Source organism: Dipodomys merriami, unplaced genomic scaffold (genome assembly GCF_024711535.1).
Source record: "Dipodomys merriami isolate MVZ:Mamm:240054 unplaced genomic scaffold, mDipMer1.0.p SCAF_33, whole genome shotgun sequence".
Lineage (NCBI taxonomy): Eukaryota > Metazoa > Chordata > Mammalia > Rodentia > Heteromyidae > Dipodomys > Dipodomys merriami.
The window spans coordinates 1,329,897-1,353,809 of NW_027204826.1; the positions used below are offsets into that span (position 1 = coordinate 1,329,897).

The 23,913-nt window shown below is 46.7% G+C and overlaps 1 protein-coding gene across 2 annotated transcripts; it reads left to right on the plus strand.

Annotated features, from left to right (window-relative positions):
* Nucleotides 1–23,631, plus strand: Idh3a (isocitrate dehydrogenase (NAD(+)) 3 catalytic subunit alpha). 2 transcript variants are annotated; one of them, XM_070042787.1, is made up of 11 exons: nucleotides 1–77; nucleotides 5,232–5,294; nucleotides 9,054–9,137; nucleotides 12,800–12,914; nucleotides 14,632–14,819; nucleotides 15,262–15,395; nucleotides 17,678–17,780; nucleotides 17,874–17,938; nucleotides 19,368–19,452; nucleotides 21,126–21,278; nucleotides 22,006–23,631. In XM_070042787.1, the coding sequence occupies exons 1-11, from the start codon at nucleotides 51–53 to the stop codon at nucleotides 22,087–22,089; spliced, it is 1,101 nt and encodes a 366-aa protein (XP_069898888.1). In that variant the 5' UTR covers nucleotides 1–50; the 3' UTR covers nucleotides 22,090–23,631. The 2 variants fall into 2 exon arrangements, with proteins under 2 accessions (XP_069898888.1, XP_069898889.1); XM_070042788.1 differs by having other exon boundaries at nucleotides 10–77; nucleotides 5,232–5,270.
* Nucleotides 23,632–23,913: the final 282 nt, after the last annotated feature.

The window sequence follows — 23,913 nt, forward strand, 5'->3', positions numbered from 1 at the left end:
CCGGCTGCGCGCGCGTCTTGCTGTCGCCCGCGGTGAGAGGAGCGGACACGATGGCCGGCTCCGCGTGGGTCTCCAAGGTGAGCGTGGAAGGGCGGGCGCGGGCCGGCGGGCCGGCTGGGACAGGCTGGCCATCGGGCCGCATGCGAGGCGGGCCAGGGCCGGGACTAGGGCCCGGAGCCCGAGGGGGACCCCTGAGGAGGCGGCGTGGGTCTCTGGGGCGCCACGGCCCGCGCACTCGCCGGCTGGGGACCAGACCGACGCCGGGACCGGCGCGCCCGAGGCAGGGATGGCGTCAAGGTCAAGGCGGGCCGGGGTGGGGGGCCGTCCGGATGTCACCCCCAGTCCCGGGGCTGGACCCAGGCCTCGAGCCGGGCTCGGGCAGGTCGCCAGGCCCCGCCGCTCGGCCCCGCAGCGAGGCCCAGGCCGCGCCTGGCAGGGATCTCGCAGCCCTGCCGCGGGCCGGGCCGCGGGGGACCTGCCCGGGGATCCCGGGGCCGCCCTTCCGGCCAGGTCTCCTCTTGGAGCTCTTCTTCTCGGTCTGACCTCTGGTTCTCTCACATCTCTGTCCCCATCAAAGGACACAGCACATCTTACTCCCGGGACGTTCCTCATTTACCTTTTATCGGGGGGTTGGGGGAAGATCCTGCCATCTCTCTCCTTGACAGCTCAGATGCCCGGGCCGGAAAGGCTCCTTAGCGATCCAGCCAACCCGTCTCCAAGATGGACTTAACTCAAGGTCATGAGAGGTCACTGTCAGAGCTGGGGCAGGGTATACAGATTCTCCAAGCCAGTTCTGCCTGCTTTGTGGCCAAGGTCACGAAGCACATTATGGGTACTGTACAGGGAGAAATAGGCCTTAGGTCTCCTGTTGCTGGTGAGGGGGTAGCTCCCTAGAAATCTACTACTAAAATAAAAAATCTATAACATTTCTTCTGTTTTCAGTTTCAAGAGAAGTTCAGAAACACACTGTTACTAAGATTGCTATATTACTATTTAGGTTTAAATCTGGACAATGCCATGAATAGTTTGACCCTGAATAAATGAACATCTCTGAGCCTATAAATTATAGGCCCACCTGTAAAATATTTACACTGAAAGTATGTAGTACTCGTAGAAGAAGTACGGAAGTTTGAAGCTTTCTTAGCTATCAATATGTTTATCTTGGAAATGATGAAGCAGAAGAATTGTTCTTGGGCATCAGTAATTGGCTTCTGGCTCAGTATTGTGTCACTCTCTTCAGATTTGAATTTGCTCCAGAGGGTGTGTCACTGTTAAGAGAAATCAGTCCTTTGATCACTGGGCTTAATAATCTGATTCACTGATTCATCTGTGTGTGTGTGTGTGTGTGTGTGTGTGTGTGTATGTGTGTGTGTGTGTGTACACCTGTATGCACATGCCATTACTAGGGCTTGAAGTCAAGGCCTGAGCACTGTTCCTTAGCTTCTTCACTCAAGGTTGATGCTCTACCACTTGAGCCACATCCCACTACTGGTATTTTGGTGGTTAATTGGAGACAGGACTCTTAAGGATTTGTTTGCCTGGGCTGGCTTTTCACTGTGATCCTCAGATCTCAGCCTCCGGAGTAACTAGGATAAGCCACTGTGGCCTACCACTGATTCATCTTTGATATGGGAATGAAGCCTTCAGAGAGAGTTAAGCTGCACTAGAAGTGATGAAGGTGCTGGTAAATGTTTTGCCTTTAGTGAAATCTGCAAGGAAAGTCTTCATAGCAGGAGTTCAGGTCACATGCTGATGGCTCACACCTATAATTCTAGCTACTCAGGGGGCTGAGCTCTGAGGATCATGCATGGTTCAAAGTCAAACAAAGTCTGGGCAAACAAGTCCATGAGACTCTTAGCTCCAATTAACCAGCAAAAAGCTGGAAGTAGAGGTGTGTCTGAAGTGGTAGATTGCCAGCCTTGAAAGAAAAAGCTAAGGAACAGAGCCCAGGCCCTGAGTTCAAGCCCCAGTCAGTACTGGCGTGCACGCACACACACACACACATCAGAAGATGAGATGTCCTTTGACGTGGGTTTGGTGTGACCTTTGGCAGTGGCTTGACCTCTGAGCCACTTTTCTTCCTTTGAGGATTGGTGCCTCAGGAGGAAAGCTGAGCCAGTTTCTTTTTCCCTTCTTTTTTTAATGACTGTCACTGTGTGGCCCAGGCTGCTCTTCAAAATGGTAGAGTGCTGGGGCTGGGAAGGTGGCTCAGTGGTAGAGTGCATGCCTTGCAAGCATGAGGCCCTGGGTTCGAGTCCTCAGCACCACATAAACAGAAAAAGCCAGAAGTGGCGCTGTGGCTCCAGTGGTAGAGCGCTAGCCTTGAGCTGAAGAGCTGAGGGACAGCACCCAGACCCAGAGTTCAGGCCCCATGACTGGCAAAAAAACAAACAAAAAAAAAAAAAATGGAGAGGTTCTTACTTCTGCCTCTGAAGTACTGGGATTGCAGGCACGCACTACCACACTAACTTTGGATATTAGTTCTGATCAGAGCGGCTCCTCTACTGGGTTTCTAGTTAAGGTTTTTTGGAGAGTGGGGAGGAGGACTGCAGCTTGAAAAGGTTTTCACATAGAGAAAATAGCGGGTTTCTAAAGACACTCCTTTTGCCCGCTACAATAATGAGCTTGCTTTGCTTTAGCAGGCACTTACTGAGTGCCTGGTGCCCCACTTCTCACATCATATTATTTGTTCTGATGTTGGAGTAGAAGGTGAAAAGAAAATGTGGAACTGGAATTAGATGGCCAAGAATCTGAAGCTGGCTTTAGGGATTCCTTGAGGTATCCAATCTAGGCTTTAAAAGATCCTACTCAGCCTAGGACCGGTAGCTCATGCCTGCCATCACAGCTACTCAGGAGGTTGAGATCTGAGGATCTTGATTTGAAGCCAGCCCAGGCAGGATAGTGCATGAGGCTCTTATCTCTGATTAACCAGAAGTGGAGCTGTGGCTCAAAGAGGTAGAGCTAACCTTGAGCAAAAAAGATCAGGGGCAGTGTTTAGACCCTGAGTTCAAGTCCTTCCCCCCCCCCCCAAAAAAAAAGATTGAACTTAAAGTAACTTTGTCTGACTATTACTTATCTGTCCTGAAATCATGTAGAAGAAATGTCAGATATGGAAATGGTTAGTTATTAAGGAGAATCAATCTGGGCCCTGGTGGCTCACACATATAATTTTAGCTACTCAGGAGGGTGAGATCTGAGGATCACAGTTCAAAGTTAGCCTGGGCAGACAAATCCATAAGACTCTCATCTCCACTGAACTAGCAAAAACCATAAGGGGAGATGTGGCTTAAGTGGTGGAGCACCAGCCTTGAGTAAAAAAGCTGAGACAGTGCCCAAGTCCTGAGCTCAAGCCCCACTACTAACATAAATGAAAAATAAATAAATAATCGCATCAATGTATTTTAAATCAGATAGGACTCCCTAGCTAGAATAATGAATGGAGGGCTTAAGGCTGGCCTCAGTCTTTCAGAGAGTATTTACTGAGCACCTACTATGGCAGGCACTATTTTAGGCACTGGACACAACTGTAAGCCTGGATTTGCATTTGAAGCCCATTTTCTTGATGAGGTCTTCTGTCACACAACTAGAGCCTCTCTATTGTGTGACGGGCTTTTCTCGCTTCTCTGCAGGGTGTAGGGGAGAGAGACTTGCAAATTTTCTCAAAGTGCTTGTAACAGAGTGAACTTTAAATGAACTCACCGCCTACAGCCCACCAGCCTTGGTGAATCACAAGCCTGTTTAGGCTGGGCCAAAGTTTCCAAGGTTTCAGGAAGCTTTTTTTGTTGTTGTTGGTGGTGCTCGTACTGGTACTGGTCTTGGACCTGAACTCAGGGCCTTTACCTTGACCCTTAGCTTCTTTTGCTCAAGGCCGTCACTCTACCATTTAAGGCGTTTTGTTTTGTTTTGTTTTTTGTGCCAGTCCTAGGGCTTGAACTCAGAGCCTAGGCACCGTCCCTGAGCTTCTTTTGCTTAAGGCTAGCACTCTACCACTTGAGCCACAGCGCCACTTCTGGCTTTTTCTGTGTATGTGGTACTGAGGAATTGAACCCAGGACTTCACGCATGCTAGGCGAGCACTCTACCACTAAACCCTATTCCCAGCTCCTGCCATTCTAGTTTTCTTGGTGGTTAATTGAAGATAAGAATCTCAAAGCCTTTCCTGCCTGGTTGGTTTTGAACTGTGGTCCTCAGATCTCAGCCTCCTTAGTGACTATGATTACAGGCTTGAGCCACCAGATGCTCAATTTAGAGTGTTCCTTTAGGTCCCACCTCTTCCTTATTTTTAGAGATTAGTAAGTACAGTGCATGCTCCTCCCCTTCTGCCCCCTTGTGGTCTCTAGCAAAGGTCCTAGTACTTTAGTCAAGGTTCAGGCCCCAAAGAGGAAGCCTCCTTAATCAGAACATAACCAATGTCTTATGCTTTATGGATCTACCATGAATAAAATTATGTGAACATTTTTAGTCAATTTTAATGCCTTTGTGTCGAATTTGACCTTTTCTTTCTTTTATCTTTTCTTTTTGCCAATTGTGGGGCTTGAACTCTGGGCCTGGGCACTATCCCTCAGCTCTTCAGCTCAAGGCTAGCACTCTACCACTTGAGTTGAGCCACTTCTGGCTTTTTCTGCTTATGTGGTGTTGAGGAATTGAACCCAGGGCCTCGTGCATGCAAGGCAAGCACTCTACCACTGAGCCACTTTCCCAGCTCCATCATTTTTCTTAAAAAAGCGTGGTACTGCTGGGTGCTGAGGGCTCACACCTGTCATCCTAGCTATTCAGGTGGCTGAGATCTGAGGATCACAGGTCGAAGCTAGCCTGAGCAGGAAAATCAGTGAGACTTTTATCTTCAATTAACCACCAAAAAGCTGAAAGTGGACCTGTGGTTAAAGTGGTAGAGTACCAGCTTTGAGCTGAAAAGGCTAAAGGACAGCCCTCAGGCCCTAATTTTAAACTCCAGTAGTGGCTCCAGGGGGGGAAAGGGAAGGAAAGAAAGAAAGGGGGAAAGGAAAGAGAGGAAGAAAGAAAAGGTATAGTGCTTATGTTCTTGGATCAAGGGTTAAATATCAAATACTTAGGTCTTCAAATCTGAGCAGTTAGCCACTTTGAGATACTACTGCTTCTACTATTAGTAGCAATGCTAATACTTAAGAGGAAAGTGAGGAACTTTCTGTCCCTGTGGATGCTCTGTTTTCATTGTGTGTGTGTGTGTGTGACATTTCTCTGTTGTTGGTGTAGGTCTCTCGGCTTCTGGGAGCATTCCACAGCCCAAAACAGGTGACCAGAGGTTTTGCTGGTGGTGTGAGTATAATTATGTCTTTTCTTTTTCCTTTTCAGAAGTTTCTCAAGAATGATGCTCTACTAATCTACTAATATAGCATTTAATTTCTACTCCTTTAAAACTAAGGAAAATCGGCCCCACTTCTAGCATATATTAAATCTATTAGCTAACAGATACTCAAATCTTGTAGCTAGGTCACTTGCACATTTGAAAGAATTATATTACAGCTGGCTATATGAGCCTGTTGGCAGTCATATGTTGAAGAAGCCTTGTAAAAATAGAAATTACCCCCACGTGCCAGCAGCGTTAGCTACCCAGGAGACTGAGAGCTGAGGATTGCAGTTCAAAGTCAAGCCCGGTCAGGAAAATCTGTGAGACTCTTATCACCAATTAACCACCAGAAAACAAGAGGTGGCACTGTGGCTCAAAGCGGTAGAATGCTAGCCTTGAGCAAAAGAGCTTAAGGACAATGTCCCCGTCCTGAGTTCAAGCCCCATGACTGACCAAAAAAAGAAAGAAATTACCAGCCAGGTGCTGGTGGCTCATGCTTGTTATCCTAGCTACTCAGGAAGCTGGGATCTGAGGATCATGCTTTAAAGCCAGCCTAGACAGGAAAGTTCATGAGACTCTTGCCTTCAAGCCAACAAAAAGCTGGAAGTAGAGCTGTGGCTCAAATAGTAGAATGCCAGCCTTGAGTGAAAAAGTCAAGGGGTAGCCACCCAAAGCCTGAGTTCAAGCCCCAATACCAGCACACATACAGCAAAACAAGTTACCTTTGAACCTGATACTTTATTTCCTATTCTCATGTTGACAAGATCATTGTTTTTAAAGCTAGAACAAGTTAAGAGGAAATTGTTGAGAAGCTTCAAAACCTGCTTTGCATTTTTATTTTGTGAACTATCCTAAAAACAGTAGATTATAGCTGGGCATCAGTGGCTCACACCTGCAATTATAACCACTCAGGAGGCAGAGATCTAAGGATCCTGGTTTGAAGCCAGCTCAGGCAGGAAAGTCTGAGATTCTTATCTCCACTAAATTATTAAAAAAGCCAGACATGGAGCTGTGGCTCAAGTGGTAAGAGTTCTGGTCTTGAGCAAAAGAGGCTCAGGGACAGTACCCAGGCCCTGAGTTCAAGCCCCAGGACCAGCACCCTCCCACCAAAAAAATATACCAGTTAAGAATTTCTGAAGCATCATCTTCTAGTATCTTCTCTGTTCTTTGTATATTCTTTATAGACTGCCATATTAGAGTATTTATCGCTCACTGAATCTGCTGCTTTTAGAATTCCTCGCATTAGAATCCTGTGCTATCAAAGCTCAGACCACATTTTGGATCAATTATTCTAAGATTGTGGTCAGTGATTTCCTGTTTACTTTGATGTTACCCCTTTACAGAATCTGGCTTGGATTTCCTAATTCCTGTACTCCCGTATTGACATTTTTACGCAATGAGACATTTCTAAGACCATTGTGCATCTTTTCTTTCTCACTTTCAAAGTGGAAGGGAATAAGTTTTTCTGGTGGCCTTGATGACATTTGTCACATTTGGGAGACACAGGAAGGAGAAGCTGATGAGTTGTTTGGCTCTGCTTTGCACACATGCTTAGACTTCATGCTCAAGGGTGCTGACTGAGCGAGCATTCCAAACGCATCCTGAAAGTAGATGATGCTACCACTCCTCTGTGCTTCTATTTAACTTCCAGACAATCCATTAAAAAAAAAAAAGGAAATATATATCCTAGGGGTTGAGGGTGTGGCTCAATTGGTAGAGCACCAGCCAGTGAGCAAAAGCATCAGGTACTGAGTTTGATTTCCAGTTTCAACCTAAAAAAAGATATTAGCTTGGTGGAAGGGATTGTTTTCAGAAGAAATAAGAGGAGATATTAATTTTAAAGATTTTTTTCAGCTGTCCAGAAAAATTTGAGAAGTAATTTATCTTCTTGACCAGGAGGAATCATTGGAAGGCAGAAAGTTGAAGTGTGATTTTTTTTTTTTTTTTTTTTTTTAAGAAAAGCAACTAGAGCTGGGCACTGGTAGCTCACGCTTGTCGTCCTAGCTACTCAGGAGACTGAGATCTCAGGATCACAGTTCAAAGCCAGCCCAGGCAGGAAAGTCCATAAGACTCTTATCTCCAATGAACCACCAGAAAACTGGAAGTGGCACTGTAGCTCAAGTGGTAGAGCACTCACCTTGAGCTAAAAGAGCTGAGGGACAGCGCCCAGGCCCAGAATTCAAGCCCCATGACCAAAAAAAGAAAAAAAAAAAAAAAGCAACTAGAATGGAAAAAAAGCCAGAGGGGCGAAAATGAGAAGATTTGAACATTATCTTTATTTAAGTGCTCATCCTAGCTAATGTTGGCTCATGCCTGCCATCCTAGCTACTCAGGAGGCTGAGATCTGAGGATCTTGATTTGAAGCCAGCTCAGGCAGCAATGTCTATGAGACTCTGATCTCCGATTAATCTCCAAAAAAAGCCAGACATGGAGCTGTGGCTCAAGTAGTATAAAGCATTAGCCATGAGCAAGAAAGCTCAGAAACAGCATCCAGGTCTAGCCATGAGCAAGAAAGCTCAGAAACAGCATCCAGGTCCTGAGTTCAAGCCCCAGTACCAGTTCTGATATTTCCCTTTACATATTTTTGTGTTTATGTTTGAAATGCTGGCTCCTATTTTGTCTGAAACCTTTGGAACAAGTCATCGTTGTTACATCAGAAACGCTGATTGTGGGTCTCGGTGCATCTCAGGCATTGCTGGTCTGGCCACATGTCACTGGGCACAATTTCCACTGCCAGGTACCTCTAGATTCTGGTGACTGGTTAGTAAAGTGGAATCCTCCTCATTGTGGAATCTGATTGTCTCAGTCTAAACAGTCCTCCTCATATCCAGGGAGGGTCTGAAAATCGCTTCCTGTGCCTGAAGAAGATGCTGGAAGAAGAACTTTCCAGGATCCCACGGACGAAAACTCTTGCCTCCTTGAGGAACGCTCTAAGTTGTGCTTGGAGAACATCATGGAACTGGTTTCTTATCTTTAGTTTTACAGACTTGAATCAGTTTGTCTCATCTAAGCTTGCCTGAAAAGAAATTTCAGTTGGGAAATCTATTTGGTAGTTTGTCTTATTCTGGTGGCTCCCATCTGTAATCCCAGCTACTCAGGAGGCTGATCTCTGCAGATTGAGCCCCTGAGTCAGCCCAGGCAGAAAAGTCTGTGCATCTCCAGTTAACCAGCAAAAAGGCAAAATTAGAGGTGTGGCTCAAGTGATAGAATACCAATCTGGAGCAAAAATGCCAAGGGACAATGCCCAGGCCCTGAGTTTAAAGCCCAGTACCAGCACAAAAAAGAAAAAGGGTGGCCATTTGAGTTCTTTTTAGTAACCTCAGAACTCAGGGAAAGAGTAGACTTGTAGAGATTTGTGTCTGCTAATTTCTGTCTCTCCTTTGATGGTTCTAGGGAAGGTTTATTTATTTTCCTAACAGCACTTGGGCGTTTTTGGAATACCTATATAGGGTTGGAAGAGTAGCTCATTGGTAGAGCCTCAGCCAGGGAGCAAAAATGGCAGGTACCAAGTTCAAGTCCCAGTCTTGGACCTCAAGAAGGAAGGAAGGAAAGAAGGAAGGAAGGAAAGAAGGAAGGAAGGAAGGAAGGAAGGAAGGAAGGAAGGAAAGAAGAAGGAAGGAAGGAACCAATATCTGTATAAAGGGGTTTTCTCTTGTCAGTGATGTTCTTTTTCTAAACCTTCCAAACCTTACTGATTTTTATTTTTTTAAATGATTTCTTCTATTTAGGTTCAGACAGTAACTTTAATTCCAGGAGATGGAATTGGCCCAGAGATTTCCACTGCAGTTATGAAGATCTTTGATGCTGCCAAAGTGAGTGACATTAATTCATCCATTCAATAATAACTCAAAAGTTTTTGGTTTCGTTTTTTTAAAAAAAACTCATTAGAGATTATACTCTAGGATAAATTGCACCTGGTCCTATGAAGTCTGTACCTGCTGGATCTTTACGTTTTTGTTTGGTTTTGTTTTGTTTTTTGTGTTGGTCATAGGCCGGAACTCTGGGCCTGGGCGCTGTCCCTCAGCTCTTCAGCTCAAGGCTAGTGCTCTACCACTTGAGCCACAGCGCCACTTCCAGCTTTTTCTGCTTATGTGGTGCTGAGGAATCCAACCCAGGGCCTCATGCATGCAAGGCGAGCAACTCTACCACTGAGCCACCTTCCCAGCCCAACGGGTTTGTTCTTTTTTTTTTTTTTGGTCCAGTCGTGGGGCCTGAACTCTGGGCCTGGGCACTGTCCCTCAGCTCTTCAGCTCAAGGCTAGTGCTCTACCACTTGAGCCACAACGCCACTTCCGGCTTTTTTCTTTTTGCTTATGTGGTGCTGAGGAATCGAACCCAGGGCCTCAGGCATGCAAGGCAAGCGCTCTTCCACTGAGCCACCTTCCCAGCCCCACGGGTTTGTTCTTGAGATAGGGTTTTGCAGGGTTTGAGGCATGGCATAGTTGGTGGAGCGCTAGGCGGTGAGTGAAAGCATCAAGTCCTTAAGTTCAAGTCCTGGTCTTGGACCTAAAAAAAGAGAGAGAGAGAGACAGGGTCTTGCTTTGCTAACCTGGAACTTGAAATCCTTCTGCCTCAGCCTCCTAAGTGCTGGGTGACGGGTTGCACCCCCATTCCTGATAAGGCATTTTCTCTGTAATAGTGCATACTACAATGTTACTTGTTACTGCCATCTTCAGTAGCTACCTGTAGTTATTGAAGCTATCTGCCATCAAGGTAGTACTGTGGTATTTATGAGATTTTGAGCCCAGCCCAGGTTCAAGGTCTTCAAACCCTGCCAAGTCACCTGTCTACTTATTGTCCCTTCCTACCAAAATGCAACATAGAATTGGCTAGTCACCCATGTCTCATGCAATCCTAGCTAGGCAGGAGGTTGAGATCTGAAGATCACCATTCGGAGCCAGCTGGAGCAGGAAAGTCTGTGAGACTCTTATCTCCAATGAACCACCTCAAAAAGCCAGAAATAGAGGTGTGGGCTCAACTGGTAAGAGGGCTAGCCTTAAGCAGGAAAAGCAAAGAGTACAAGGCCCTGAGGTCAAGCCCAGTACTAGAAAAAAAGGAAAGGAAAGGGGAAGGAAAAGGTACCATTAAGTGGGAAAGGACTAGGAGAAAGTTTAATTTGGTGGTTTTGTTTTTAGTATATTCACAGAATACAACCACTGATGTAATCTTAATATCAGAAAATCTGTATTACCAGAAAGATACCCCATATCCAAGAGCAGTGACCCTCCCACCTCTCCACCCCATGAGCAGCCCCGGGCAGCCAACCCTGCTTCCTATTTTGGCATTTGCCTCCTATATGTAGTCTCAATAGCTAGTCCTTTATGAAGGGCTGTTCAGATTGCTCAACAATTATTTTGATGTTATTATAAAGATGATGTATAGAGTGGTTACAGTTATATAAGTCAGGTAAAGAGTACATTTCTTGCCAGGTGCAGGTGGCTCATGCCTATAATCCTAGCTACTCAGGAGGCTGAGATCTGAGGATCATAGTTCAAAGCCAACTCAGGCAGGAAACTCTGTGAGACTCTTATCTCCAATAAACCACTAGAAAACCAGAAGTGGTGCTGTGGCTCAAGCGGTAGAGCGCTTGCCATGAGCTGAAGAGTGCATGGACAGCGCCCAGGCCCAGAGTTCAAGCCCCTACGACCGACCAAAAAAAAAAAAAACCAAACCAGTACATTTCTTGCTGGGCACCAGTGGCTCACACCTATAATCCTAGCTACTCAGGAGGTTGAGATCTGAAGATTGTGGTTCGAGGCCAGCCTGGTAAGGAAACTCCGTGATACTCTTATCTCCAATTAATCACAGAAAAAGCCAGGAAGTAGTGCTGGGGCTCAAGTGTTAGAGTATTAGCCTTGAGCAAAAGGAGCCCAGGACTTGTATTTTTAACAATGTTACTCCTTCCCTCCCCTTCTCTCCCCATTTTTTCCCTTCTGTCCCCACCTACAAGTTGTACAATTCATTTTCAACAGTGTCTAGTGAGTATCACTGCTGTATTTGTTCACCCTATGCCCCTCTATTTCTGTGTTCCCCCTTAACCTTCCAAAGACAGATAAATCAACAAGACAAAAAGAAAACAAAAGGAAAAACAAAAAAGAAAAAACATCTTGTTTCCATTTCCTGGAGTTCTTAGCTTAGATTTTTGTGCTTTGTTTTTTTTTTTTTTTTGGTCGGTCGTGGGGCTTGAACTCTGGGCCTGGGCGCTGTCCCTCAGCTCTTCAGCTCAAGGCGAGCGCTCTACCACTTGAGCTACAGTGCCACTTCCGGTTTTCTGGTGGTTTATTGGAGATAGGAGTCTCACGGTCTCTCCTGCCTGGGCTGGCTTTGAACCGCGATCCTCAGATTTCAGCCTCCTGAGTAGCTAGGATTACAGGCGTGAGCCACCAGCGCCCGGCTTGTTTTTTTTGTTTTTGTTTTTGTTTTTTTTTATGTGTGCTGTTCTTGGGTGCTGTGTTGGCCCTGAGCTTTCTTTACTCAAGGTTAACACTCTACCACTTTGAGCCACAGCTCCATGTCCAGTATTCTGGTGGTTCTTTAAAGGTAAGAGTCTCATGGACAGCCAGGCACTAGTGGCTCACGCCTGTAATCCTAGCTACTCAGGAGGCTGAGATCTGAGGATTGTGGTTCAAAGTCAGCACGGGCAGGAACATCTGTAAGACTCTTATCTCCAATAAACCACTAGAAAACAGGAAGTGGCTCAAGTGGTAGAGTGCTTACCTTGAGCTGAAGAGCACAGGGACAGCACCCAGGCCCAGAGTTCAAGCCCCACGACCGACAAAAAAAAAAAAAAAAAAGAGTCTCATAGACTTTCCTGCCCAGGCTGGCTTTGAACCACGACCCTCAGATCTCAGCCTCTTGAGTAGCTAGGATTTACAGGTGTGAGCAATCAGCACCCGTCTGGCTTAGTGTTTTCAAGGTTCATGTATGTACCAGTACTGTGAAATGGTTTCTTGAACTCTTATTTCTTTCCTGCTTGTTCATATTCTAATTATAGCCACCTTAAAAGTCTGTGTGAAGAAACCCAGGGGACAGGTGACAGCCTGGAGTGACAGCGGGGTCAGGGTGATCTGGGGAGCTGTCCTGGTCGCATGCAAGGATGACCCCTCTTCTTATACACCAGGGCCTTTCTAGGCCCCCATGTGCGTGTTTTGACCAGTTGTATGGAGGCGTGAACTCAAGGATGGGTATGTTAAGCCGGGCGCTGGTGGCTCACGCCTGTACTCCTAGCTACTCAGGAGGCTGAGATCTGAGGATCACGGTTCAAAGCCAGCCTGGGCAGGAGAGACCGTGAGACTCCTATCTCCAATAAACCACCAGAAAACCGGAAGTGGCGCTGTAGCTCAAGTGGTAGAGCGCTCGCCTTGAGCTGAAGAGCTGAGGGAGAGCGCCCAGGCCCAGAGTTCAAGCCCCACGACCGACAAAAAAAAAAGGATGGGTGTGTCAATGCCAGTGTTGTCTTGGGTTCTGTCCTCTAGGCTCCCATCCAGTGGGAGGAGCGGAATGTCACCGCCATCCAAGGCCCAGGGGGCAAGTGGATGATTCCTCCGGAAGCCAAGGAGTCCATGGATAAGAACAAGATGGGCCTGAAAGGTAGAGCTGCCAGGGGCGTGGCTTTATTGATTTCTGCTCCCGAGGTTCAATTTTCCAAAGTCCAAATGTGGAAGCTAAATAAGGTTTGGCAGTCTATCAAAGTCAAGGCAGCTTTCATCCTTTTTATGAAGTAACTACTCATAGGTGCATACTGTTTACCTGTGTATTTGACTGTGTGTGTGTGTGTGTGTGTGTGTGTGTGTGTGTGTGTGTGTGTGTGTGTGTGTGTGTGTGTGTGTGTGTGTGTGTGTGTGTGTGTGTGTGTGTGTGTGTGTGTGTGTGCGTGCACACACATGCATGCCTGCCTGTCCTCATGCTTGAAGTCCTGGCCTGGGCACTGAGTTTGTTTTACTCAAGCCTAGTGTTTTAGCATTTGAGCCACAGCTCTACTTCTGGCTTTTGGATGGAGATGAGGCTCATGAACTTTGCTGCCCAACCTGGCCTTGAACTTGGATCCTTAGATCTCAGCCTCTAGAGTAGTTAGGATGGCAGGTGTGAACCCCTGGCTGAACCACTGACACCCCCTGTGTCTGTTGTTTTTGAGAATTCTTGCTGTGTAGCTCAGGCTAGCTTTGAACTCTAAATCCTCCTGCTTGAGCCTCCTCAGTGCTGGGATTATAGGCCTGCACCACCAAACACAGCTCAGCATGCTTTATATTTTCTGGGGTTTTTTTGGGAGGGGGGTCCGGTTGTAGGGCCTGAACCCTGGGCCTGGACACTGTCCCTCAGCTCTTCAGCTCAAGGCTAGCGCTCTACCACTTGAGCCACAGCGCCACTTCCGGCTTTTTTTCTTTTTGCTTATGTGGTGCTGAGAAATCGAACCCAGGGCCTCAGGCATGCAAGGCAAGCGCTCTACCACTGAGCCACCTTCCCAGCCCATGCTTTATATTTTCTTTAGAATGTTCTTTTTCAAGCTTTAGTAAAACATTAACGGGTTACTGGCCAATACAAACTGACAATATCTGTTTATATTTCATTAGATTTATGTTTTACTTTATCTTCCTATTTTGGGGGTGTGGGGCTGCCAGTACCAGGGCTTGAATTCAGAGCCTTGTACTCTTCTTCAGCTTTCTTTGTCATGGCTGATGCCCTACCATTTGAGCCATACCTCCAGTCTGGTATTTTACTGGTTAATTGGAGATGGCGTCTCTTTTCTGCCTGGGTGGCTTTGAACCACTGGCTTTAAGTGGCAATCCTATAGGTCTCAGCCTCCTGAGTAGTTAGGATTTGTAGGTGTGGGCCATGGGTGCCTAGCTTCTTCACTCCCCCCTGCCTCCCAGTACTGGGGCTCAGAGCCTAGTCACTGTCCCTTAAGCTTTCCATTCAAAGCTGACTCTCTACCACTTGTGCCACAGCTCCACTTGCAGCTCTTTGGTGGTTCATTGGAGCTAAGAGTCTCTCGGACTTTCCTATTCTAGCTGGCTTCATTTGGACTGCAGTCCTCAGATCTCTGCCTCCTCAGGAGTTGGGATTACAGGCATGAGCCTGTAAATTAATTCCTTTCTCAACTGACCCTGCTTGGGCGGTAGTAAGGGTGAGCTGACGCCAGAGCTCTGCTATAATACTTGGTCATTGTCAAGAAGAGAAATGCGGTTAGCGTTCTGGAAAGCTTCCTTCTCCGATTGAGGTGGTGGGAGGGCCAGGTCCAGCACACCGTGGTCGTCAGGGGAGCTTGGGGGCATGAGGCCAGATGTCCTCTGGGTCTTGTCTTTCCCAGGCCCTCTGAAGACTCCAATAGCGGCAGGTCACCCATCTATGAATTTACTGCTGCGGAAGACATTTGACCTTTATGCCAATGTCCGGCCGTGCGTGTCCATTGAAGGCTATAGAACGCCCTACACGGATGTGAACATCGTCACCATTCGAGAGAACACGGAAGGAGAGTACAGTGGCATTGAGCATGTGGTACGCTCACTTTCTTCTTTCAGAGGGAGGCGTTGTGGGGGGGGGGGTGCATCACAGGGCTTGGGCACTGTTTTGTAGCTTTTTCACTCAAGGCTGGTGCTCTACCACTTGAGCCACAGCTCTACTTCCAGCTTTTTGGTGGTTCATTGGAGATAAGAGTCTCACAGACTTTCCTGCCTTAGGTTGGCTTTGAACTGTGATCCTCAGCTCTCAGCCTCCTGAGGAGCTAGGATGACAGGCGTGAGCCACCAGTGCCTGGCTTCAGATACATTTTTATTCCTGGTTGGGTTGGGTTTACTGTCTTCGCACTTGGGATTGTTCTTCAGCTTCTCGGTGGAACAGTTTCTCCAAGACAGGTGAGGAGTTGAGGCTGTGTCCGTTCACATTGTGTGGGCTGAGCTAGCCACACCTCCTCCAATGAGCAGAGCTTCTCCCCTTTCAGATCGTGGATGGAGTTGTGCAGAGCATCAAGCTCATCACCGAGGGCGCAAGCAAGCGCATCGCTGAGTTCGCCTTTGAGTATGCTCGCAACAACCGCCGCAGCAACGTCACGGCTGTGCACAAGGCCAACATCATGTGAGTCCCATGGGCTGGCGGGTAGCAGGGGCCATGCTGGCCTTCCCTTCTCTTCAGCTTGCTCATCCGTCTCAAACAGAGCTCTGCAGGAACCCACTGCCATCCTGTACTGTGCCTCAGTGGGGTGTGGAGTCCGGGCTGGGGAGTTAAGGATGTAAGCTGGCCTACCCCTTTTAACTCATTCATATAATCCCAGCTACTGAGGAGCTGAGATCTGTGGATCAGGGTTCAAAGCCAGCCTGGGCAGGAAAGTCTGTTAAGACTCTGATCTTGCTGGGCGCCAGTGGCTCATGGCTGTAATCCTAGCTACTGAGGAGGCTGAGATCTGAATATCACAGTTCAAAGCCAGCCTGCTGGGCAGGAAAATCCATGAGACTCTTACCTCCAACTAACCACCAGAAACTGGAAGTGGCATTGTGGCTCAAGTGATAGAGGGCCTGCCCTTGAGCTGAAGAGCTGAGAGACAGTGCCCAGGCCCAGAGTTCAAGCCCCATGACTGACAAAAAAAATAAAAATAAAAAGACTCTGATCTCCAGTTAACAAGCAAATGTAGCCAAGTAGTAGAACGCCAATGTTGGGCAAAAGAGCCAAGTGAGAATGCAAGGCCCTGAGTTCAAGTTCTAGTACTTGTACATACACAGAAAGCAAAGGAAGCTGGAGGAGCCATGGGGTCCTCAGACACTGTGGCCTTTGTAAAGGCCACACATTAATGTTTCACCGAGGATGGGAGGTGTCGCTCACTCCACCTCCTGCTTGGGGCTTAAAATAGCCGGCTCTGGCGGCCGACTTGTCAGCAGTCTTCTCTCCTGCCTGTTCTGTTAAAGGTCAAAGAAACAGTTCTTCCTGTCTAAGACAAGTATTAAACATGACACATAGTAATTAATAAGAATAGTCACAGCCGGGTGCCGGTGGCTCACACCTGTAATCCTAGCTACTCAGGAGGCTGAGATCTGAGGATCGCCGTTCAAAGCCAGCCCTGGCAGGAAACTCCATGAGACTCTTATCTCCAATTAACTACTCAGAAAACCAGAAGTGGCACTGTGGCTCAAGTGGTGAGCACTTGCTTTGAGCTAAAGAGCTGAGGGACAGCGCCCAAGCCCAGAGTTCAAGCCCCACAACTGACCAAAAAAAAAAGTCACTAGCTGCTGGGCACCAGTGGCTCATACCTGTTATCAGCTAGACTCAGGAGGCTGAGATCTTAGAATTGCAGTTTGAAGCCAGCCAGTGTAGGAAAGTCTGTAAAACTCTTATCTCCAAAGAACCACTAAAAATAGCTGGAAATGGCACTGTGGCTCAAGTGGTAGAGAGCTAGCTTTGAGCAGAAAGCTTGGGGGACAATATTCAGGCCTTGAGTTCAAGCCCCAGGACCAGCACACACACTAAGAAAAGTTACCACTTCAAGTAACCTCCTAAAGTGATTTTAATAATATAGCTAGTCTTCCTGTTGGGATCAACAACTTTTTTTTTTCTGGTCCTGGGGCTCGAACCCAGGGCCTGGGTACTGTCCCTAAGCTCCTTTTCCTCAAGGCAGGCACTCTACCCCTTGAGCCACAGCACTACTTCTGGATTTTTCGGTGATTAAAGTGATGAGTCTCACAGACTTTCCTGCCCAGGCTGGCTTTGAACCCTGTCTCAGATCTCAGCTTCCTGAGTAGCTAGGATGACAGATGTGAGCCACTGGTGCCCAACTTGGATCAACACTTTAAACTTGCATTTTATCAGCTGCCTAAGGAATCATCTAATTGTCACTAAAATTAGACAACTTGGCTTTTCTGGAACTTGAAATTTTTTTTTCAACATATTTTCTGGCCTTGCTTAGTGCTTTATTGTATGATTTCTTCTCCACAATGAAACCCAACTTTTCCATTTCTGTTCATAGTAGCTGGCAGGACTCTTGGTGTTTTTTTTGTTTTAATGTATTTTATTGTAAAGATACTGTACAGTGGGGTTACAGTTACATGACTAAGATAATGAGTACATTTCCAATCCATCATTGTTACACCCTGAACTTAAAATTTTTTAAACTTGCTGGGTGACAGTGGCTCACGCCTATAATCCTAGCTACTCAGGAGGTTGAGATCTGAGGATCATGGTTCAAAGCCACCCAGGCAGGAAAATCCGTGACTTTTATCTCCAATTAACCACCAGAAAACCAGAAGTGACACTGTGGCTCAAGTGGTAGAGCACTTGCCTTTTGCTGAAGAGCTCAGGGATATTGCCCAGGCCCAGAGTTCAAGTCCCATGACTGACAAAAAAATTTTTTTCTTGAACTTCCTTTCCAGGCGGATGTCAGATGGACTTTTTCTGCAGAAATGCAGGGAAGTTGCAGAAAACTGTAAAGATATTAAATTTAATGAGATGTATCTCGATACAGTGTGTTTGAATGTAAGTATGCATTCATATTTATAGGGTTACCGTTTGAGTGTGCATGTGTTTGTTACACATTTATTCGCTGATGCTCAAATATATTCCTTGCAGATGGTACAGGATCCATCCCAATTTGATGTTCTTGTCATGCCAAATCTGTACGGAGACATCCTTAGGTAAGTGTCTAGTATTGCCATGTAAATGTCCTAAAGTCAACCACAGCTTAAAATTCTCAGCTGTAATTTTCAGTTATAAACCGTAGCATGTGTCATCAGATTAGGCGCTGAATTCCAAAACCTCAGACCTGATGTCAGAGACTTCATGTTTTCTTGTTGTTGTTCTTATTGTTGTTGTTGTTTTGTTTTGCCTGTCTTGATACTTGAACTCAAGACCTAAGCTCTTGTCTCTGAGTTTCTTTGGCTCAAGACTGGCACTCTTACCAGTTGAGCCACACGGTGCCACTTCTGGCTTTTTCTGAGTAGTTTATTAGAGATAAGAGTGTCACGGACGCCGGGTGCTGGTGGCTCACGCCTGTAATCCTAGCTACTCAGGAGGCTGAAATCTGAGGATCTTGGTTCAAAGCCAGCCCGGGCAGGAGAGACCGTGAGACTCCTATCTCCAATAAACCACCAGAAAACCGGAAGTGGCACTGTAGCTCAAGTGGTAGAGCGCTCACCTTGAGCTGAAGAGCTGAGGGACAGTGCCCAGGCCCAGAGTTCAAGCCCCACGACCGACAAAAAAAAAAAAAAAAAAAAAAAAAAGAGTGTCACGGACTTTTCTGCCCAGACTGGCTTTGAGCCATGATCCTCAGATTTCAGCCTCCTGCGTAGCTAGGATTACAGGTGTAAGCCACAGCACCTGGCAGAGACTGTATGTTGAACAGACCGGACCATTTGTCTATCTGCCAATCAGCTCTGGGTGACTATTGCACCCTGACTTCATTGTTCCCATTTTCCACGTTTTATTGATTGGTTGATTTTGCTCAATTTTGTTCCTATCTAAGTAGACGGTAATCATTTTCCAATTTATTTTTTGTGCCAGTCCTGGGGCTTGAACTCAGTGATTAGACACTGTCCCTTATCTTTTTCACTCAAGGCTAGCACTCTACCACTTGAACCACAGCTCTCCTTCCAGCTTTTTGGTGGTTAATTGGAGATAAGAGTCTCACAGTCTCCCCTGCCCGGGCTGGCTGTGAACTATGATCCTCAGCTCTCAGCCTCCTCAGTAGCTGGGTTATAGGCTGATGTTTGCAGCCCATCATTCTGTCTGTCAGCATTCTAACCATAATGAAGACGCTCTTCATTATCTCTTGTTTGTTTGCTTACTGACTGGTTTGCTGGTGATTTGGTGCTGTGTCTATAACTGACATCCCTTAACCTGAAGGCTGGGGTGTCTGGGCGGAGCCAGGGTGGCTCCTTTCCCAGTGCCTTCAGTGTCTTTTGGGCTCAGCCCCTCGTTCCTCACCTTGCTTCTGGGCACAGCTCTGTCTGTAAGAGCTCTGCTTCCTCTGAGTGGAGAAAGGGAATTTAACAGCTGAGATCTGAGTACAAGATGAGATGTGTTCCTCTCGCTGTATCCTTTACAATGTTCTTTTCTGCCTTGCAGTGACCTGTGTGCAGGGCTGATTGGAGGTCTGGGTGTCACCCCAAGCGGCAACATTGGGGCCAATGGAGTGGCCATCTTCGAGTCGGTAAGGGTTCTGCTCCCATACGAGTTCAGGCTGGACAGTGGGACAGCTCAGTATAACTCAAGAGGGCTTTAACTCTGTACATTTGCAAATTGTCAAAGAGAATGACTTGGCTGGGAATGTGGCTTAGTGGTAGAGTGCTTGTCTAGCATGCATGAAGCCCTGGGTTCGATTCCTCAGTACCACATAAAACAGAAAAGGCCCGAAGTGGCACTATGGCTCAAGTGGTAGAGTGCTAGCCTTGAGAGAAAGAAGCTCAGGGAAAAAGAAAGAAGTATCTTAGAGACAGTGCTCAGGCCCTGAGTTTCAAACCCCAGGACTGACCAAAAAAAAGAAAATGACTGTTTGTCTGTCTGTCTATCTGTCTATCTGATGCTATTTCTGGGGCTTGAATTCAGGGCATAGGCTCTTTCACTTAGACTTTTTGCTCAAAGCTAATGCTCTCCCACTTGGCACAGCTCCACTTCTGGCTTTTTTGCTGGTTTATTGGAGATAAGAGTTTCATGGACTTCCCTGCTCAGGTTGGCTTTGAACCAGGATCCTCAGATCTTAGCCTCCTGAGTAGCTAGGATGACAAGCCTGATCTATTTGTACCCAACAACATTGTATATTTATATAGCCTTGCTTTTCTTTCTAGATATTTATATACACGTATATGTGTGGTTATATAGAATATATATAATATATATATATACATATATACATATATATATATATATATGTATATATTTTTGTTGTTGGTGGTGGTGGTTGTGGGGCTTGAACTTGGTCTGGGCACTGCTGTCCCTGAGTCTTTTGCTTTACCACTTTGAGCCACTGTGCCACTTCCCATTTTCTGGTGGTTCATTGGAGATAAGAGTCTCATGGACTTTCCTGCCTGGGCTGGCTTTGAACTGTGATCCTCAGCTCTCAGCTTTCTGAGTAGCTAGGATTTTATTTCTGTTTTGAGTCAGGACTTTGCTCCATAGCCCAGGCTGCCATGCACTCAGGACATTTTTTCCTCAGACTCGTGGGTGCTAAGATTACAGATGTGTGCTACTGGCTAGATACTTCTTCATTGTGTAGCTTTCTTCCCCTGAAATAGTTTACCAAAAACTCACACACACACACAAACACAATCAGAGTATCTTTGTGCCAGTACTTGGGCTTTTAGCAAACTAGTGCTTAGCTAGGTACCAGTGGCTTATACCAGTCATCCTAGCTGCTCAGGAGGCTGAGATCTGAGGATTGTGGTTCAAAGTCAGCTCAGGCAGGGACCTGACTCTCTGGAAGTGGAGCTGTGGTTCAAGTGGTAGAGCACTAGTCTTGAACGTAGTTCAAGGAAATGCACTGGCTTTGAGTTCAAGTCTCAGAATTGGCAACAAAACCCACAACCCTTCCCCCCCCAAAAAAAAAAAATCTAGTGCTTTGTTTCTCTAAAGCTTTATTTTTTTACTCCTCAAATCTATGTCAGATGAATCCCACAGCAGTTTTCAATATTTTTTTTCAATGGGATAGGAGAGAGAATGGAGACTCCTGCGTCCCTCCCTCCCTCTTTCTATCTCTGTCTGTCTCTCTGTCCCTATTTTTTTTGTGGTTCTGAAATCAAACCCTGGACTTCCCACCTCAGCCCACCTTCTACCACTGAGCCGCAGCGCATGCGTGCCTCTGCTCATGCTGCTTTCCCTGGTACACAGGTGCACGGGACAGCCCCGGACATAGCGGGCAAGGACATGGCCAACCCCACTGCCCTCCTGCTCAGTGCTGTGATGATGCTGCGCCATATGAGGCTTTTCGACCAGGCTGAGAGAATCGAGGCTGCGTGTTTTGCTACAATTAAAGATGGAAAGGTACCGTTCTTGTGATCCCATGTTCTGTGTATGTGCGTGTGTGTGTGTGCGTGCGCGCGCGCGTGTGTGTGTGTGTGTGTGTGTGTGTGTGTGTGTGTATGTTTTGAGGGCTTGAACTCAGGGCCTAGGTGCTGTCCCTTAGCGTTTTTGCTCAAGGTTGGCCCTCTGACACTTGAGCCACAGCTCCATTTCCAGCTTTTTGGTGGTTAATCGAAGATGAGGGTCTCATGGACTTTGCTGCCAGAGCTGGCTTCAAATCCTGATCCTCAGATCTCAGCCTCCTGAGTAGCTAGGATTACAAGAGTGAGCCATGGCCACCCAGCATTTGTGGGCTGGGAGATTTTTGCGTGTAGGGTCTTTGGTTTGAATTGAGGAGCTAAAAGTTGTAAGGGTAAGTTGGCAATCTGAGGGCTTAAAATAAAAAGACCCTTGGTCTTTTTATTGCAGTCCTGGGGCTTGAATTATGGGACTGGGCGTCGTTGTCCCTGACCTCATTTTGCTCAAGGCTAGCCGTCTACCACTTGAGCCACAGTGCCGCTTAATGGCTTTTTCTGTGAAGTTAAGAGTCTCATGGGCTTTCCTGCATGGACTAGCTTCAAACTGCGATCCTCAGATCGCAGCCCCCTGAGTAGCTAGGATGACAGGCGTGAGCCACCAGCTCCTAGCTGAGATCCTTGGTCTTAATTCAGCATGTGGATGCATGTTGTTATTGTTTTCCTTTCCTCAGACCTTAACAAAAGACTTGGGAGGCAAAGCCAAATGCTCAGAGTTCACAGATGAGATCTGTCGCCGAGTGAAGGATTCGGATTAAAGCCCCTGCACGTGGTCTTGGCTGCAGTCACTTCTGATGGACACATGAACCTCTCGATCACCTGCCATTCTGTCTGCATTCGGTTTGCTTGTTTCTTGACAGTACATTTTCTGATCTGGCCTTTTCTTAACAAAATCCACCTGGAGGCTGCAGGCGATGTGTATAGGCCTGCTTTCAAAGGACTTTTCCAAATGCTTGTTCTATTTATTACGTGTCTATTTGGGAAACATTTTTTTAGTAAACCGGAAGTGGACTGTGTCATTTGCAGTTGTTAACCATTTTACACTTCAGTTCAAATCAATTTTCCTCAGCTGTAAATATGATATAAATTCCTTAAAAAACATCTATCTTTTTAAGAAACAACAACAACAAAAAGTTGCCCTGTTTTCCTTGGCTGACGAAAATCATAATGGAAATAAAGTCATAGCACAAAATAACATTCTTAGAAAACTCAAAGGGGCACCAGAAAAATTCCTAGGGAAACCGCAAACCTGAACCTTTTTCTTAGTAATGCGGTCAGTGAAGAAAGATTTGTCCTTTACATGAATTACTATGAATAAAAACTTCAGATCTAAGAACTATAGAAAGGAGCGCTATAACTTTTGTTAATAAGAGATAGGTAATATATTGCGTACAAGGCGCCAGATGTATTTTGTATTCAATTATTTTGTTCCCTGCAGATGAAATATTCTTGGCAAGAACTCTTGATGAAGTAAAGAGGGGTCATGTCCTCTGACTGGACACAACTTGTCACAGCTTCTGAGTCCCTGTGCTGTATTCATTCCCCCTTTCCACCGTGGAGATGGGCGAGCCAGCTCTCCTGCCACCTCTGGCCTGTTTAGCCCAGTCACCAGTGTTTTGGTTGTGGTTAAGGTACACAGGGCTGCTGGCTATGGATTTTTAATTTCCATGACTGCCTCCCCTCCCCCGCTTTTCTCCCCACTACTGCTTTAGCAATACCAGTAAAAGACGCCGTGGCGGCAGAGACTGAACATGCGTGGCTTGAGCTGATTCTCACAGTCAATCCACATGGGGCCTGAGGTCATCAGTGGTGACCCTTTTCTATGACCTTTGTCCCCAAGCCAGAGGCCATGTGGGTTCTCCCTTGAGCCTTGTGTGCATCTGCACACCTCTCGTTCTGCCCGTGTGCCCAGGTCACTGGGACATTTCCCGGCTAATTTTTTTTTTTTTTTGGGTCCGGTCATGGGGCCTGAACTCTGGGCCTGGGCGCTGTCCCTCAGCTCTTCAGCTCAAGGCTAGCGCTCTACCACTTGAGCCACAGCACCACTTCCGGCTTTTTTTCTTTTTGCTTATGTGGTGCTGAGGAATCAAACCCAGGGCCTCAGGCATGCAAGGCAAGCGCTCTACCACTGAGCCACCTTCCCAGCCCCCGGCTAATTTTTTTTTTAAGCTTATACCCAGGCTTACAATCTCATGTGTATCCTACTTTGTTTATGCCGCTGCTTTGCCTATCTCTCTGGATTGTGCTCATCGTCAGTGGTTCTCAGGCTCATGGAAATTAATAAAGAATTTCCAAATAGACTATGGCTGCCTTCTCTCTCTCTCTCTGCCTGCTTTCTGGGCCAATGTCTTAGGGACATTGTGATTCAGGTGCATTGCCCAGAAATGGCTGCTGCTGGTATTCAGAGTGGAAGAGGTGGCTGCTTTTACTAGATAGCTCTACTGTTCTGCACCTTTGTTTATTCCAGTGTATATGTGTGTGCGCACGTGTATGTGTGCACATTCCAGCCCCTGTGGGCTTGAACTCAGAGCCTGGGCACTGTCCCTGAATTATTCCCTCAAGGCTAGAACTCTACCACTTGA

Coding starts and splice junctions, on each gene's coding strand:
- Idh3a (XM_070042787.1), top strand. CDS start 51: ATGGCCGGCTCCGCGTGGGTCTCCAAG. Junction 78..5,231: donor GCTCCGCGTGGGTCTCCAAG/GTGAGCGTGGAA, acceptor TTGTTGGTGTAG/GTCTCTCGGCTTCTGGGAGC. Junction 19,453..21,125: donor GAGTGGCCATCTTCGAGTCG/GTAAGGGTTCTG, acceptor CCTGGTACACAG/GTGCACGGGACAGCCCCGGA.